At 43.6% G+C, this 19,215-nt stretch overlaps 1 protein-coding gene across 1 annotated transcript in view; it reads right to left on the minus strand.

Annotated features, from left to right (window-relative positions):
• The window catches only part of WWTR1 (WW domain containing transcription regulator 1), a 136,779-nt gene extending 119,785 nt beyond the window's left edge, over positions 1-16,994 (minus strand). The window contains exons 1-2 of the mRNA XM_047099983.1: positions 16,738-16,994; positions 15,878-16,311 (exon numbers count right to left, since the gene is read on the minus strand). Of these exons, the coding sequence (XP_046955939.1) occupies positions 15,878-16,308 (431 nt within the window). The 5' untranslated portion in view covers positions 16,309-16,311; positions 16,738-16,994. The remainder of the gene's footprint in view (positions 1-15,877; positions 16,312-16,737) is intronic.
• Positions 16,995-19,215: the final 2,221 nt, after the last annotated feature.

Raw genomic sequence — 19,215 nt, forward strand, 5'->3', positions numbered from 1 at the left:
ATAATTACTTAAGAATTCGTATTTGCCAAGAGTTCTATTTGCATAGGCTAAGATTTCACACAGTACATAAAGACCCATAAAAGTAGAAACAGTTGCACTAGAGAATGTGTCCTCAGAAAACAGAAGTACTTTTATAAGCAACACTGAAGTTCACTGCTTCTTTTATGATTCTTAATCCCACCTACTAACTTTACGTGTTTATACAAATCCCAAACCAGTAACAAGGCTACCAGGTGCTCCCAAATTAGCAAAATGCAGCAGAATATAACCAAATCCAAACTGCAACTCAAACCAGTCTGATATAATCAAACATGTTCCATTTACCTTATATTGTGACAGGTCTCGGACATTTACCTGCATCAGATTTGGAATCCCCTTTGCCACGTATCAGAATCAATTCCCGCAAGTGGAGAAATAAAGATAGGAAAGATAAACGTTTATCTGAAACAACAGTTACATAATATTCTGAACCATAAATTTTTAACTGATACTCACCAAACATAATCTGCTATTTTTATGGTTGCAATTAAGTATGACACATCCCAGCAATAACAGTCCTATGCACTACAAACTGCGACAAAGGCTTTTACCACAGTCAGGATCGAAGACTAATTTTCCTCGTGGCAAGTGATTATCATATCAGTTAGAGTCATATTTTTACCCAAGTCTTTGAACTTATCTCGGTTAGTTATGTAACACTGATTTCTAACCTTGTTTTAACAGGCTGTTTGAATAAGCAAATGTGTGGTCTTCCCATATAGCACGGGATCTGTACAGTGAGAGAAACATGCTCCTTAGCAGGGACACTGTAAGAGTCCTGTAGAGTTTATGGGAATTTGTGGGATGCCCCTTACCTAATTGAGATGCTTGTTTTCTTCATTTTTCCCTCTTCAAAAACTAGACTATAGAGTTAGTACCCCAGGCCCCATCCCTTGCCCTACCCTGGGGAAAGAAAGAAGCCTCGGTGGAAAAACCATTCACTGAACATCTTTCAGTTCTCGTCTTCCTAGATGTCTAAGAAACATGACACAGAATTAATCATTCCTTTTTCTTGAAAGATAATTTCTTCCCTGGATTTTCTGCACTATTTTCTGCATTTCTGCCAACCTCTCTGGCTGGCTGTCTTTGTACCGAGTCAACCTGGACTTTTCTTCTCACCTGTTCAATCTGTAACCTCTCTTGGAGGGATCTCATCCACACCTAGATTAGAATAATTATATAAAAACTGTAAGTATATAATACATAATATAATTAGAGAGAGAGAAAGAGAGAGGTCTGAAAATACACATATATCTCCCTTGGATATCTTAAATTCACCTCAAACTCAAGATTTTAACATTTTCCTCAGCCTCTTCCGAACTTACGGACTGCTTGTTACAATAAGGGCACCTCCGTTCATGCCATGGACAGCCAGCAACCTGCAAATCTTCCTTCTTGCCTCTTTTCCTCACTACCCTTATTTAATCCAACACCAAAGCCTGTCAAATTACCTCCTTAATATCCCTTACACGATTTCACTATGGCTCAAATGAGGCCACTTCTTCCCTTTGCTAGAACCACCAGAGCAACTTCCCAGTGACTAAATCACTTGTATGAGTACCTTCATTCTAGAGTGGAAGACTATTCATATCACTGCTCCTGAACTCTCAAACTGCAGTCAGAATGTCTACCCCCATTTCATCCCAGCAGGGCCCACAGCAGAAAGCGTTTGAAAACCTGATCGGTTTTGGAGCACCAAGGACACCGACTTCCAGAACCACACAAAGCTAAATCTCAGGCTCTGAACCACAGCAACCCCAAGCCTTTCACCCTGAGATCTCTCCATCAGGCATTACATCTAGTTCTCCATAATTTAATCCATATCTACACTCAGTCCCGAGGTTACATAAGGGTCGACAAGGAACAAGAAGCACCTAAGCTGTGCTTCCCCAAAACAACCAACCGCTGCCATTGTAAATGAAGTTGTGTCATGCGTAATAAAATCCCCGGAAGACGCACACGCAATTGTGAATAGTGGTCATAGCTGAAGAGTAAAACCAGTGGGTGTACTTTTACTTTTCACTTTATAGCCTTCAGTTCTGCTTAATACTATTGCTTTGGGGAAAAGCCAGCTTTTAAAAATAAACCTAAAAGAAAAATCAAGTCAGTAAGAATTATGTCTGTTCATTTTAATTACGTTTATCGTTTGCTCGCATTTTCTACTTTTTGATGGGTTATCAATTGCTTCTTCAAACCCTGAACTCTAGGCCACAAAATGCTTTTCATAGACAAACTGTTGAGAAAGACAAATATTCAGTATCTTATTGTTTGCAGAAAAGCCACCACAAAGCAATACATATTCTTACTAAATAATCCAGCACATGTATTCCTCTCATCACCACGTTTTGTACTGGGTCCGTAGCTGACAACGCTTGCAGGTAGAGTAGTCACAAGAAAGAGCAGGATTTGGGTTTACCTACAGTGTTCAGAACTGAAGTATATACCAAAGCATATTTTTAAAACAATGAGCATAGGGGCCACAAAGACATAAAATATATTATGTACTAGAAAATAGATGGTATACATCCTTTCTGCCACAGAATTTGTCTTCATATGAAGACTCAATATTCAGGGGCACCTGGGTGGCTCAGTCCATTGAGTGTCTGGCTTTGGATTGGGTCATAATGTCATGGTACAGGCTCTGTGCTGACAGCTCAGAGCCTGGAGCCTGCTTCAGATTCTGTGTCTCCGTCTCTCTCTGCTCTCGTTCGTGCTGTCTCTCTCTCTCAAAAATAAACATTAAAAAAAATGTTTTTTTAAAAAGCTTCGATATTCAATCGTAGATTGATTATCTTTGTTAAATTAACGAGAGGTATAATGAATTGACTATTTGGTTGACACATAAAAGGTAGTTCGTTTTAAGGATGGATGGAAAAATAAAATGATAAGTACATAAATGGATGGATGGATGAAGACAAAAAGGAAAAAATTAAAAGATGCGGATCAGCACCTTTCAAACAATCTGTGGAAAAAGATCAGTGTTTTTCTATTTTCAATCTGTCAAGACTAACTAGTATGTGGTCCTATTGTGAGCGCCTTGTGTATAGCTTGGGCCACACGTGACTCATCACACAAACTTGGCACACCCAAACTACTGCTGTTCCATTAGACAATCCCACTGATCACGTGCTCAGATGTCACAGCAGTATCATTTTGTTATACAAGTTTCTAAACACTCTGGACTTCTGTATCCAGCCTGTCCTGGACCAGTTACATACATCTGCACACGAGTGTCAGTTCCCCAACCACCCTTTGAGGAGCACAGATACTTGATCAGCCACTTCAGGCTGCCACGCCATTCATTCTGATTGGTTGGGCATCCATCTAACTGGCCAGTGCATCTGCCAGACCATGTATCCTCCTTGTATAAGAAAGGTGGGTATAATGATTAATAGTTAGGATAGTGGATGATAGATCAATTAGATAACAGACAAGCTAAGTAGGTCATAAATTAGACAGGAGCCAGACTGCCGCTCTTTGCATAAAGAGTATCTCTGGATGAAGTGTAAATAAACAATGGTTCTCTCTAAACCAGGGATCCGGGGAAGATCGGAAGAATTTATTTTTCCATTTTCATTCCTCCAGTAGTGTTTGGGCCTACATTATTTTTAAAATTAAAAAGAGAAAATCAGAAACAATCTAAATGTCCATCAATAAGGTATCAGTTAAAACAAATTGTACTACATCCGTACAATGGAATACTACGTGGTCCTTAAAGAAATAAAATAGAGTAACCATTTATGTACCGAAGAATAAATACCAAGATCTACCAAGTGAAAAAAGGTGCAGGTGAGCGTGTACAGTACATTACTATTTGCACCATACTGAAAATAGTCTAAGTGGACATATATATATATATATATATATATATATATATACACACACGCATGCTTATACCCACATAGAGTTTCTCTGGAAAGACAAAAGAAACCGGTGCTCTAGAGAAGGGACCAGAGGACTGGGGGAGAGTGAGACTTCTCACAGTATATGTTTTGGTACTGAATGCTTTTTTTTTTTTTTTTGGTACTGAATTCTTTATCATTTACATGTATCTATTACCTATTTCAAAACTTTTGTTTTAAAGAAGTCATCTGAAAACATTTACACATGATTCAGTGTAGTGACTCAGCATGAAAAGGCTCTCAGTAGGCTTTACTAAGAGTTTAGGAAGGATGTGCCTGAGAGGAAGGCCCCCAGCTGCTCCATCCAGACATCCTCAGGGGACCAGGGCCTAGCTGGGCCTCGGTGGGATAACTGTGCTACAAGAATCTCAATTTTCCTGTGCCCACTTGATCAGCCTCAGAGAAAGTGAGAAACTATCCAAAACCACAAGAGAGTATTCCAGGAGCAGCCAGACCCACAAGCTATTCAATTATAAGCAGAAATGGCAGATTCAGTGGGGGTGGGCCTGAGTCAAGGGTAGCCTCATAGCCTACTAACTTGGAAAGCAAAGATCACACACTACTGTGGCACAGCACAAGCTAAATTGAGTAGATGCCTGATGGATACGTCTATGGATGGTCAGATGAACGGATGAACTGTAATGAAAGGCTCTACTGACTCTTTTAAATCAGTATAAAATCCTTAGTTCCTCAAACAACTGGGAAGATCTCAACATAGGAGATAATGGTGGGGTCTTATGCTACATTTAGATAAAGCTAGGATTCGAGTATCTCAAAATTAGGGGATGAGAAAATTGACATTTACTAGCAAAAAGTCAATGTGCTCAATCTAGCTGAGTGAGGTTCCAAAGTCTCAATGGGATGTACAGTCATCCACCAACCATCACTTACCTTTTAATCCAAGTCAGGCCAGACTTTTCTTGGTCTAAAAACACACCCTTGGCATTTCTGCCCCTGAACTTCTCTTCCTACCTCCTCTTTCCTAGAAGGCCTCTTTGCTCACCTACCCACTTTCTTCCCATTTTTCAAGGCCCACTTATGTCCAACCACCTTTACAGCCTTCTCTGAACACGCTCTCTTCATTCATCTTCCTCTCCGCTGCATCATAGTACGAGGAACTATGATTCTAAACTTTCGGTTCAAGGGGCACGGACAAGATGAAATTACACTCCTGAGCATGGTAGATTCCCATGAGGAATGCTAATGTACAAGCTTGCAATGCAAATGGTCAGAAGAAAGCATTAAAGGATCCCCTCCTTATCAAGCACCCGCCTATTTGATGGGCACTGTGCTCAAGTTATACAATGACAGGCAAGACAAATATCAATCCTGCCCTCACAGAGGTTACAGTGTAGTGAGAAAGAGAAACAATTAAATAGAAACATGGCAGTAGTTTTACGGCTAGAGAGACACAGGGCTATGGGAGAACAATTGCCAGAGGATCTAAACTAGTGTGTTGGGGAGGGCAGGCAGGGACACCTGGGTGGCTCAGTCAGTTAAGCCTTGGACTTCGGCTTAGGTCGTGATCTCACGGTTCATGAGTTCAAGCCCTGCATTGGGCTCTCTGCTGTCAGCACAGAGCCCACTTTGGAACCTCTATCTCCCTCTCTCTGCCCCATCCCCATACACGTGTGTGTGTGTGTGTGTGTGTGTGTGTGTGTGTGTGTGTGTGTTCTCTCTCTCTGTCTCTCTCTCTCTCTCTGTCAAAAAGAAATAAACATTTAAACAAATAAACTAGCGTGAAAGGCTGTGAGTCCGGGAAAAACCTCCTGCAGGAGTAGCATCGAAGCTGATGCCTGAAGGTAGCATAGGAGTCAACCAGGCAAAAAGCAGGAAAATAATGTTCCAGGCACAGGTAATAGATGATGCCAAGTTCCTACGGCCAAAGGGAGGACAGCCAATGGGAGAACTAGGAGACGTTCAGCACGGCTGCAAGTTTCAGACCTGTAACCATAATAGAAACGATTGCCCTATTATGACACACCTCCCAAGAGCTTCCACCACACGGAGAGCAGCTGCTCAAGGCTCTATCTCCACATAGGTCAGGAGGCAGCTCTTTAGGCTGGTTTCGTCTGTGTTCTCCTTGTCTCCCCAGCTAGACTGTCAGCTGCCTGAGGTCGGAAAACGTGCCACATATTTCTCCCCTTACAGCATACCGCAAGGAGCTAACACACAACAGAAGTTCAGTGATTTTTCATTGTCGATGCTGAAAAACAGCCAAAGATCCTTTCAGTGGCATGAAGGAAATGTCTTTGGAGATGGCACCCCCACTGCCCTCTCTACTGGGAACAATAACAGTCATAAACTTTCAGCCGTGCTTACTATGCCAGCCACAGCATGAAGAACTTTACATATATTTCCCAACTGCACTTCATCCAATACTGCCAAGAAGTGAATATCATTTCTTCCTTTCGTATTTATCATCTGCTGTGCCAGGATGGAACATTAAATAAAAGCTAGAAGTTCAGGAAGGAGTGCATGCAAATAAAGAATAAGCTGAAGGAAATTTCGTGTGACCTAAGGATCTGCCATAATCCTACTTCTTATCCTGAGGCGATATGGAGAATTCTCAGTGAAGATTCTAGGAATTACTGTGTCAGTTCATCTCTAAAGAAAATAACCCAGGGGCGCCTGGCCAGCTCAGTGGGTTAAGCGGCCAACTTCAGCTCAGGTCATTATCTCACAGTCTGTGGGTTCGAGCCCCACATTGGGTTCTGTGCTGATAGCTCAGAGCCTGGAGCCTGCTTTGGATTCTGTGTCTCCCTCTCTCTCTGCCCCTCCCTTGGCTCACGCTCTGTCTCCCTCTCTCTCTCTCTCTCTCAAAAATGAATAAACATTTAAAAAAAAATTTTTTAACAAAAAGAAAGAATATAACCCAAAACAAGAAAAACAAGCAGTTCTAAAGGAGCATCCATTTAGTAACATAAGCTCCAGGCTTCAGTTACTGAGCTATGGCTAAGAGATTTCCCCACACCCTACCACACCTACCCAAATCTATGACTCCATCTTTTTTTTTTTTTTCTTTAAAGATTTTATTTTTAAGTAATCTCTACATCCAACTTGGGGCTCAAACTCACAACCCTGAGATCAAGAGCTGCATGCTCCACTAAGCTAGCCAGGCACCTGGCTTTACACACTTCTCTGCTTTCATTCTCCTCCACCATTTTTATAACTCCCCCTCCCCAATTTAAAAAGAAATATGTAGGCCATTTAGAACATACAGAAAGGTAGAAAGTAAACAAGAAAAATCATCCATCATTCCAGAAAGGACCACTGTAAAATAAACATTTTGGTATCTATTCTCCTAGCGGACACACACACATACCTTTGAAAGTAAAATCAGGATTATATTATCACAATGTACTGTATTTGTTGGTTTTCTTGTGTTATATCCCACTTGTCTGATATTTAGGACTTATTTCCAAGCATTAATAATTAACCATTAAATCAAGACATAAAAATGAAAATATAATACATGTCCACAAAGCACACTGGAAAACAAAACACTGTAACTTGATTCAAATATGAAACTCTCAACTATGAAAATAATGAAAGTCACAAAAAAGGTTTCCCAGAGTATAGTCTGTAAAACATTCCTGAGTGGATGGCAGTAGATGATACTTGGAATAAAAATGTTCAAATCACATGAGTTTGTGAAATACTGACTTAAACAAAAACAAACTGGTTTTTCTGATAAGTGACTTTGGAGTCCTTAATGTACACTGTAAAATTCCAAGAGAGGGATAGAGCATGCGACATATCCCAAACTTATTGGTCCAGGAAATCTCATGTTCACAAAGCATCTGAATGGACTAGGGTTCCAAAGAACACACTTTGGAAAACACTCCTCTACTGATATTTCAATGCACTAAAACATGCACAGTCCCCCTCAGACCAGTGGAAGGGCTATCCTCTCAGAATCTGCCCTTCTTTAGTAAGCCAATTACTTCAGTCCTCAGCCTTCCAAACCACCTTTCAAAAAAAAAAAAAAAAAATACATCCCTTGGCTTGGTTGATTCTTTTACTTCTATCACCCTTTCCTGTGGTTAGATACATAACTGAAGGAGGAAGGGAAAGGAGGAAATGATATATAAGGCTGTAATTCCTACAAGTCTTTTTTTTTTTTAATGTTTATTTATTTATTTTTTTTCAACGTTTTTTATTTATTTTTGGGACAGAGAGAGACAGAGCATGAACGGGGGAGGGGCAGAGAGAGAGGGAGACACAGAATTGGAAACAGGCTCCAGGCTCCGAGCCATCAGCCCAGAGCCCGACGCGGGGCTCAAACTCACGGACCGCGAGATCGTGACCTGGCTGAAGTCGGACGCTTAACCGACTGCGCCACCCAGGCGCCCCTGTGTTTATTTATTTTTGAGAGACAGAGAGAGTGTGGGAGGGAGGTTTTGGGGGGGGGGGGAGGTGAAGAGAGGAGACGCAGAATCTGAAGCAGGCTCCAGGCTCTGAGCTGTCAGCACAGAGCCTGACAGGGGGCTTGAACTCAGCAACCATGAGATCACAACCTGAACAGATATTGGCCGCTTAACCGACTGAACCACCCAGGCACCCCTGTAATTCCTACAAGTCTTAAGTCAACAGGTCAACAAACAAAAACTAAGACTCAGTACTGCCTCAAACCTCTACAGCAATTTCTCTCTCATCAATCTCTGCAATTATAAAGGCAATGAGAAGCAACCTGGGTTTTTTCTTTATCCTTGCAACTACTGTACTAACATTATTTAATGAACCCTTTTAACAAGCCCTTCAAGTGTACCTGGATCCAGACATCAATTAGGTCACCCACCCTCCCTGTCACATCTCTGTTCCCTGTAAAGTGATATGCATTTAATAATGGTGGAAAACTTGATAAGAATAAAATATAAGTAGGCACTGTAGTTATATTATCCATTGCTGGTTTGTTTTTCTCAACACCTCTCTCTCCAGTACCAAGAACTCCAAATTTGACCACCCAGACTGAGTTCAGAAACAAACTCTAATGCTCCATCCACCACTCTAGTTATCTGGTCACCAAGGACACCTAATTATAGGGTCTAATTATGGGCACCTAATTGGCATGAGGCATCATGGTGCAGGGGCATACAGGTTTTAGAATCACACAATTCTAATCCCATCCCTGCCACCACTCACCTGATTTGTGACCCTGGGCCATTTATTCAACTTCACTGAGCCTCAGTTTCCTCAAAAACAAAATGAGGTAGTAATATGTACCTATTCACAAGGTCACTGTGAGGGTTAACAAAAAGTATATACGTGAAAGCACCTAGGATTATGAGAAAAAAGTTTCTACACACACATCGTGAGTGTGCTCCACAGGGGATTCTGATGTTGTGTCTCTGGAAAGCACGGACTCAGCTCCCTGCCTTGTCTGACACAGAGCAGGCCATCAAATGCCACTTACCTCCCCTCCTCTTCTCTCTCCACTTCTTGATCCCTCCGCCACTCACATCTCCCACCTTACACACAAAATGGCCCAAGTGGTAGCCACGAGCCAGATTCCAAAAAAAATGAAAAGTAGACCCTCCTCAGAAGGGACTGGGTATCCTCCACCCAAGATGCTAAAGTAAAAGGGTACCCACAGTGGACACTCCCATTTAGGTTTCTTAACAGGAAAACTGACTCCGTCTTATTTTAAATTTACAAACTTGACTTGCAATTCCAGATCTAGGTTGTCGTCCACAGCCATAACTATAACCAAGAGTCACAACCAGCTTAACCTATTGCCAAAATTTCTGCATCTGATTTTGACCAGGTAGAGAGTGCATGTGTGTGGAGAGAGAGGAAATGGGAGGCAAGAACAAACTTGTCCTGAAAGCCTGCTAGATGCCAGACACTTCAAATATGTTATCTTATCTAGTCTTTCAAAATACCCCGAAATAGGTATTACTATTACTAATAGGTATTTAACACACAAGGTAACTGAGGCAGCTGGCAATATTTTTTTAAGGACAAAAGGCCCTTCATGAAAACAACTACATTATATTGCCATCCAAAGGTAAACAGAAAAAAACAAGCCAGAGTCAGTTCTTTTTTTTTCCTATAATTTTTTTTTTTAACATTTATTCAATTTTTGAGAGACAGAGAGAGACAGCACGAGGGGCAGAGAGAGAGGGAGACAAACTGTGAGATCATGACCTGAGCCAAAGTCGGACACTTAACCGACTGAGACACCCAGGTGCCCCCAGAGTCAGTTCTTCTTTAAAAAAATAAATTTAGGGGCACAAACACAGTTGGTGAGTTTGAGTCCCACATCAGGCTCTGTGGTGACAGCTCAGAGCCTGGGGCCTGCTTTAGACTCTGTGTCTCCCGCTCTTTCTGTCCCTCCCTGCTCATGCTCTGTCTCTTTCAAAAATTAAATTAAATTAAATTTTAAAAGAAAGAAAGAAAGAAAGAAAGAAAGAAAGAAAGAAAGAAAGAAAGAAAGAAAGAAATTTAAAACAAGTTGTTTTTTTTAAGTTTGCTTATTCATGTTGGGGGGCGGGGTGAGAGAGAGAATAACAAACACGGATCACAATGTAAGCGCAGAGCCTGACACGGGACTGGATCCCACGAAATGTGAGATGGTCACTTGAGCCAAAATCAAGAGTCGGGTGCTTAACTGACTAAGCAACCCGGGCACCCCTAAAACAAATTTTTAAATAAATATTTTTGATTATAAAGGATTTGAGGGGAGCCTGGGTCTCAGTCGATTGAGCCTCCGACTTCAGCTCAGGTCATGATCTCACAGCTCGTGAGTTCGAGCCCCGCATGACACTCTGTGCTGACGGCTCAGAGCCTGGAGCCTGCTTCGGATTCTGTGTCTCCCTCTCTCTCTGCCCCTAACCCACTCACAGTCTGTCCCTGTCTCTCTCAAAAATAAATAAATATTTAAAAAAAAAAAAAAAAAGGATTTGAAAATGTTACCTCCCACAAATATATATTTTTTTTAATGTTTACTTAATTTTTTGAGAGAGAGAGACTCAGAGTGTGAGCAGAAGAGGGTCAGAAAGTGAGCGAGACACAGAATCTGAAGCAGGCTCCAAGCTCTGAGCTGTTAGCGCAGTGCCTGATGCGGGGCTCGAATTCAGGAATGGTGAGATCAGACCTGAGCCCAAGTTGGATGCTTAACCGACTGAGCCACCCAGGCACCCCTAGTAAGTTACTCAAGCATGTACTCCAGCAAAATGAGGGCATAAACCAACAAAGAGGAGGACATGAGAAAAGGAAACACTACTTTCAGCCACAGAGAGAAGAAAAGAGAAGTCCCAAGATGACAGCTCTGTTGTAAGCCTAGAGAACAATCAGAATCCAGAATGGCACAGAAAGGTAAAAGAATCTGGGCATAAAAGCTTAGGGAAACAAGACTTGATAGAACTGATGGGATTTAGAACCTAAAAAATTTTGAGAGGCAAATAATATATAAATATATAAAAAGGCAATTAGAACTACTTGAAAAAATGTTTAAGAAAGTCAAGGTCCAATTATGAAGAAACTAAAAGGTGATACAAATTTAAACAAGTGATGAAGAGTTTGATGAAAAGAATCCATTTGACCTTGGTGCTTCACATGTTCTCCTGTTCCTGGCCAGGAATCCTGACACCAGACCCAATGTAACAAGTCTAACACTTAATCTTAATATAAAAGGCATTTTAATTATATTTACAGAAATGTACTAATGTAAATGTCTCCAGATTTTCAACTTTAATAATAATTTACGAATAAAAAGGTCAATTTAAGAGCAAAGCACAAAACTTTTATTGATTATGGGTTCAGGGTTTTGGGCTATTGAGGTGTGATCACAAAAAGAGAATGGTAGAACAGGTATCCCCCCAAACCTTCTTGACTTACATAATGGGGAGTCAAGAAACACTGTCAAGGGGCGCCTGGGTGGCGCAGTCGGTTAAGCGTCCGACTTCAGCCAGGTCACGATCTCACGGTCCGTGAGCTCGAGCCCCGCGTCAGGCTCTGGGCTGATGGCTCAGAGCCTGGAGCCTGTTTCCGATTCTGTATCTCCCTCTCTCTCTGCCCCTCCCCCGTTCATGCTCTGTCTCTCTCTGTCCCAAAAATAAATAAACGTTGAAAAAAAAATTAAAAAAAAAAAAACACTGTCAAAAATTGACAAAAAATAACAAAGGTGATCTAACAAACTAAAAACAATATAAATATCAAATTTAGGAGAGGAAAAAAATAGTTTAAGAAACTAAATTCTCATTTTCAATCCGAAGTTAAAAGCTGATGATAAATCAAAAAAATTGTGGTAAAAGCACATCAGGGTTAAAGAGGTAACAATCTAAGAATTAAGTACAGAAACAGTTAAAAAAAAAACAACTAAAAGGCTCCTTCTGTGAGCCTTGAGGTGAAGGAAACCATTGTTTTTCAACAAAAGTCCTTCTGTACTATTGGATTTGTTACCAAGTGCATAGATCACTTTGACAAAAATAATTTTCTATGACACGTTTCAGAAAAGGCAAAACACTAAAATTATTACTAAAAATTGGGAGTGGCAGGCAAATGTTATAATTGAAATTGTATTTAAGAGCGAGGGTAAAATATTTTTTCCTATAGAATGTTATTCAAATAAAATTTTTCTGTAAGAAGGTAAGGTTCAACTGAAGCCAAATTTTTTTCTTCTTTGTAATCCTCTACTTTCCGGTTTATGTGTAATAAACATGTATCCCATTTATAACCAGAACTTTTTTTAATTTTTAATGTGATCAGTGGTCAAAGTCAGTGTGCCTGGTGGCTAAGAGCCCAACACCTACACTCCCCAGGCCTGACTTATGAGCTTTAGAGGACAGTGGGAACAGTGCAGCAATTTTCAGAGGCTGTGTGTTTTAACATCAACATCTCCACTTTTACATGTGGCCCTAAAGAAACAACACAGGAAAGGTGTGACGGCTCAGGGAAGGTCCCCTTTAAGAGATAACAGAAAGTCATTACATCATATACCTAGGAACAATCTTACCTAAGCAAATGACAAAAAGCTTTTTAAAGCTTCTTAAAGTCCAGGCTTTGTTTCCCATAAAGCTCATTGTTCAGCAGGGGAAGTGACATGGGGGATAAAGGTGGGAGTGAGGAAAATGGAAAACTGCTCTATAAGTAGAGGTCAACAGATCCAGTCCAGAGTCTGCCATTAAATAACCACATGACTTTTCCAAAGTCATATGGTCACTTTCTAGCCAAAAAACAAAACAAAACAAAAAAACCTGGCCCTTATTATATCTAAATACTTTAATCTCTCATTTATAAAGGCGCTCTCTCTCTCAACTGATATAATCAATAATAGGATGTTATTGGTAGCCCCATCTCATAGATGATGGAGCAAAACAGACTTTATGAAAATTCAGGGTCAGTTGTCACCGTTTTTCAAGCTTCTATTTAATCCGTCAAAATACGTTGCCTTTGGAGGCTACATAACAAAGTATGACATACAACATTTTAATGTACTCCATTGTTAAACACAGCACCCCCCCCCCCCAAATTCAGAGAACTCCTGGCAGATTTCTTATCTTGAAAGACAATAGTCATGATGACTTAATTTCTTAAATTCCCTTAGCTACCTGGCCAAATAGTTTCCAGGGGCCATATCAAATCACGCTAACCTATTCCCTCCACATTTTTTCAGCTGTGGTCTTCACTGACTATCCAAAGTGAAATGGAGATATGTTCCGCTTTGGGCTGTGAAGTGGCTGTAGTTGTGGGGGATGGACAAATGAATCAGAGGCAACTTTCTCTAAACCCAAAGCTAACTTCCATTTTTGCCCTAGTTTCAATCATTCAAAACGTGTGCATAAATTTTTTTGCTCTTTGGCAGGCTCTTTTTTACCTGGCTTTCCTCAGATATTAGGCAAGCCTAGCTCTTACTTCATATATTTAATAACCACAGTTATACTGATCATGTATTATATATTTGTGGTGTGCATATTTATAAACACAGCTTAAAAGTCATTTGAGACCAAAAAAGATCCCCCTAAAATTACTGTAAATTATCGCACCTTTTTCTATTTGTATTTATTACTAAATCCATTTCTATAAAAGTCAAAATAAATATGCAAAACTGCATTTACCTAAGTAAACTTAATATAATATTATTTTAGAGCTTTATGTACCATAGAAATTAAGGTCATCCTTTAGAACAATACCATCACATTTAGAAAAATGTCATGTTATTACATCACATGCTTGAATTCCACCAGCCATTCAGAAGCCAAAGCATTGAGTACAGGTCCACACTAATATTCAAAGACTGGGAGGAGGCCAGATGTGGAATAAAATGCCCATCAAGTCTGTTTCAGGACAAGTGCTTCTCAGCATCACACCAACCCCAGAAACAAAATTAAGAACTCCTCCTTGCACAAGATGTCAACAGGTTTGGGATGGGGAAGAATTGGTCACCAGGATGAGTCAAAGACTCGGCTATACTAAACTGCATCCACTACTGTATATTTGTTATCAGTGCCAACTGACAGCAATCAAAGTATCAAATGTGAACACCAAAGAAAGGCTTGATTATATATTTTTTAAATAGCACATAATGTCTTAGCATAACTTTTAAACTGAGGCTTCTCCATCAAATATGGGCTTTAAAATAAACTCTAAGGGGGTGCCTAAGTGCCTCAGTTGGTTAAGCGTCTAACTTCGACTCAGGTCATGATCTCACGGTTTGTGGGTTCGAGACCCCACGTCAAGCTCTGTGCTAACAGCTCAGAGCCTGGAGCCTGCTTTGGAGTCTGTGTCTCCCTCGCGGTCTCTGTCCCTCCTCTGCCTGGGCTCAATCTCTCTCTCAAAAATGAATAAACATTAAAAAAAATTAATAATAAAATAATAAAATAAAATAAAATTAAAATAAAATAAAATAAAATAAAATAAAATAAATAAAAGCTAAGGCAAGTTCTAAGACGAGGAGTTTCCCTCCACGGCAGAGAACTGCCAACCAGTGCAAGGCAATCATGAATCAAGAGGACCAGCTGGCACAACCTCCATCTAGACCATCAATAGCCTGACCCGCCCCCCACCCTTGACCTCACTGGTTACATTTCAAGTTCCAACTTGATTTCTCTTCTGTAATAGAATTATCTTAGGGTACCATAATTGAAACAATCTTCTTCATGTCTGTGAATGTATTTTCCTGTACAGTCTAATTTGAATCTAATGTAAAAGTCATTACATCAAAAAGCCCTAACAATGTGGAAGGAAAGAAGAATGACAAAACAGGCTCCTGATTCGATGGTATTTTAGGTTACTAAGTGCGACACAATAAAACTCCTGACCCAATTTCCACACAATTGATTTTCCAGCCCACAACTACTTCACCACCGAGTTGCTCATTACATCACTGTGCTGTGTGGTCATTACATCACTCAGCTGGGAGCAATAAGGCCTATCAGGCAGTGTTCGCTTCTTTAGCTTGCTTTTCCCAAGAACGGAGAGACTGCAGACCACCTACACTCCCAAGAGTCCCCCTCTTTCCCAAGCCTCAGAAATTTTCTGGAATTTATTTCCGTGTCACATCCCAATGGACCAGGCTTGGGGGCATCTGACTTGGAGTGGACAGGTAAGGGTGTAAGGGTTTGTGCCCAGAAGTCTATATCAATATTCCAGATTCAGGGAAACCTATGTGTTTCAGGAGAATCACTCCAAAACTTTTTTTTTTTTCTCCTCTTACCTCTATGAGTTTCCAGGTCGGCAATCTCTTGGGACTTCCAGGACCCCGGAAGAACCTTTCCAGACTCTCTACTTCTGATCCTTTACCATTCCAACACCCAGAGACTCACTCCCTATTTCCAGTTTCCCTTATCTTTCGGAAAGAAACGTGTAAGGGCACACAGACAGAACACACACACACACACACACACACACACACACAAACGCAACGCACACCAACAAGCATGCGCACCCTGGGCACCGAGACTCTGTGCCCCCCTGGCTTCAAGCTGACTTACTTGAGGAAGTACCTCTGGCCAGTGGCCGTGAAGGTCATCTCCCAGCCCGGGGGCAGCGGCAGCTCGTCGGTCACATCGTAGGACTGCTGGCGGAGGTGCGCATGTTGCTGCGCTGGACTGCCTGCAGCCCCGGCGCCGGTGCCCAGCTGCAGGGACGCGGGCGACGAGTGCGAGCGGACGTGCTGGGCGCCGCTGGCTAGCCGGGGCCCAGGGTGGCCGCCGGACGAGTCGGTGCTCGATTGGCGCGAATGCGAGCCAGAGTCAGGCTCCTTGAAGAACGACTCGGGCAGGATCTTCTTCCGCCACGAGCTGGGCTTGGGGTTCATGACCGAGTTGAAGAGAGCTTCGAGGTCCGTGTCTAGGTCCTGCGTGACGTGGATCACTTGCTGCCCGGGTGGCGGGAGCGGAGGGGGCACCGAGGCCGGATTCATCTTCTGCAAGGAGAAAGGAGGGCAGATCAGCCTTTCATTTAAAGTCGGAGGAAGGGGTTCGGGGGCAGAATAGAAACAAAAGAAAAAGTGGAAACAGATAGGTGTCCGCCTCAAAATCCCAGACACTCAGCGGTAAGGCCAGCCGGATGGGGGAGGGGTCCCTCCAAGGCTGGAGAATTATGCAACTTTCTTGAAGCAAATAAGTTGCCGGGAGGAGGAGAAGAAGGAAAGGCGGGGGAGGGGGAGTAACCGCACTCAGGAGGTTGCTGCACTGCTGGTGGCAAAGGACAGGTCGCAACTTTCCCCGGCAGGCAGCCCCCCAAAGTTTAAACCCAAACCAGCTCCACGATGTCTCGACGCCGGAAGCCCAAGGAGCCCAGGCACCCCGGGGTGGAGCGGGGTGAGCGGGCGCGCTCCAGCGGGCTCTACCTGGGCGCGCAGCGAAGCCGAGTCTGGGCGTGCGGCAGCCGCCGTCCCGCCCGAACTCGCCGTCGGGCCTCAGTCGCTCGGGTGCGTCCCGAGCTCGCAGGGATGTAGCTGGGGCCCGGCTGGCAAATCCCGACTCGGAGCCTGGCAGCCGAGGGGCTTCGGCTCTCACATCCCCCGAACTGGCCTCAGGCGTTCGCGCCCCACGAGAAGGAGGCGGAGGAGAAGCAGACAGCGCGGCCGCCGCGGCTCCCGGACTGTCCCATAAACAAAGTTTGGAGCGAACTCCCACTCCCAGAAAAGAGGCGGGCCCGAAAGTTGAGCTGTTGAATTATGCATGACCTTCAAGTCCTGAGCCTGCCTGCCTCCTCTCGTCCCTCCCCTTCCTTCTCCTCCACCGTCTCCTCCCCCACCCGGCTCCAGAAACCCCTGGGCGTGTTAGGTACTTTGCTGGGTAAGAGGAGACCGGTGCCCCCCACCCACTCCTCCCGGGCGCGCGGACCTCTCCCGCGGAGCCCTGGACCTGCATTCCTTTGAGTTTACTACGGACTTAGGGCGGGATCAAAGGGAAAGTGGCCTGCGCCTGTTTAATCAAGGACTTGTGGACCGAAACTAAGGCTGGGGGCGGCGGAGGGCACGCGAGTGAGCGGCCCAGGCCGAGGAAGGGCCGGTCCTGGGTGCCGCGCCCTCCCTTCCTGCGCCGCGGAGAGGCCTGGAGCGCGCAGAGCGCCGCACTGGTCTGAGATTCTGCCTGAGGGCGGGCTCGGGTGCGCCCTGGCGCGGGGAGACAAGGCCAGCCTTTCCACGGGAGTCTGCTTAGCGCTTGTGACCATATTTGGTCTGGCGAGGAGGCATCTTGGCTGTTTGGCTTGCAGTTGTCTGCTAAAGCGCAGACGGTGCCCAGAAAGTGCCTCTGTCACTAGAGATGCGGATTCGTCAATGGGTGCGTTGTAAACAAACAACGTTCAATCCATTCATCCATCCTAAGTCTCCTCTACGGGTTACTCAGGTCACTAGAAATTGAAGAAGAAACCTGGTCAAAGCTGGGTGCTGGAAAGGGAGAGCAATCGCGCCCCCCTCCCCTGCGACATCCGCGCGGTTGTGGGAGGATTGGAATGTCCCTGACGCCCTCCAGAGAGCCTGGAGCCGGGATGGAACCCGAGCAGGTGGCTGGGAGTAGAGAGGGTGCGCCAGTGACCCGGAAAAAACCACCCACCCTCCTACCGACTGGATCTAGGAGAGGGGTGGAGACCCCCAGCCCCTAGATCTAGCCTGGCGAGACAACTGCGGGAAGTAGGAGGCGGCCTTGGCCTTCGGAGCAGCTCAATTCCTTCGTTCCCTAGTCCCCTCTCCGGGGTGGGGAAAGGGGGAGGAGGAAGCGGCTGCGAGGTAAGTCACGTTTGACAAAGCCCCTACCCCACCCCATTTGATTCAAACAGAAGTTTATGACATAAATCAAATGAGGCAATATACATACAACCGGGACTTCGCAGTGGTTGGACTTAAGATTTCTAGACTTTAGGATGGTGCAAAAAGGATATACCTTCAAACTTTACCTCGAATATTGAATTTTGATCTTTCCCCACCCAGGCTAGCGATACGCAGTACCAACCTTTCCTGATGCTGGGCAGCAACAGCCACAGCTCCCGCTCCGCTCTGCCCGCAGAAGGGTAAACAACTTACATCTGCAGCTATTCCGTAACCCTGTGACAACTGTCATTCGCTTTCACACAGTAGTCAATAAGTTACTGGAGACATTCCACACTTTATTATACAATGGGCTTTGCGTGAGATGATTTTGCCCTGCTGCAGGCTAAGGTTAAGTGTTCTGAGCACATTTAAGATAGGTGAGGCTAAGTTATGATGTTTCCCTATTAAATGCATTTTCAACTTACGATATTTTCAATTTACAATGGATTTATCAGGACCTCAGCCTACCTTAATCAAAGAAGATATGTAAAACACTTTAAAGAGCACCTAGCCATCTGTAGACCTGCTTGTTAAATAAAATAGAATTGTATTAAGTGCAAGTATTGTACCTCGACATTTTTATAAGGGTGAAATAAACTCAAAATCTGGAGTTGCCTTGAAGGAGAAAAGTTTACAGGAAAGACAAGACCACCCCATAGTTTTGCCTTGGAGACAGGGGAATACTATTTGGGGGGGGGGCATTCCCTGAATGGCTACTCCCTGTCACTGCCCACAGTAGAGCAGAGCCACCAAAATGAGGCACCCCTTACCCCATCATCTGCACTTGAAGGTATGTTCCGATTCCAGACTCCCCACAGAGTGGGAAAAATCAGGGCTGCCTTAGAGAAAGATAGCCATGTGAGTCACCTTCAAAGATAAGCAGACAGAGCATAGCTCCTTTCAAGAGACTCGGGAACCCCAGATTTCCTGTGTGGCTAAGTTCTCTGCCCATAGGACCAGCAGAAGGAAGGGGGAAGCTACCACAGGTCACTCTATGGGAAACAGTATCTT

The sequence above is a fragment of the Lynx rufus genome, unplaced genomic scaffold (assembly GCF_022079265.1).
Source record: "Lynx rufus isolate CCGP_SWC_20201006 ecotype Redwood Valley unplaced genomic scaffold, mLynRuf1.p SCAF_5, whole genome shotgun sequence".
Taxonomy (NCBI): domain Eukaryota; kingdom Metazoa; phylum Chordata; class Mammalia; order Carnivora; family Felidae; genus Lynx; species Lynx rufus.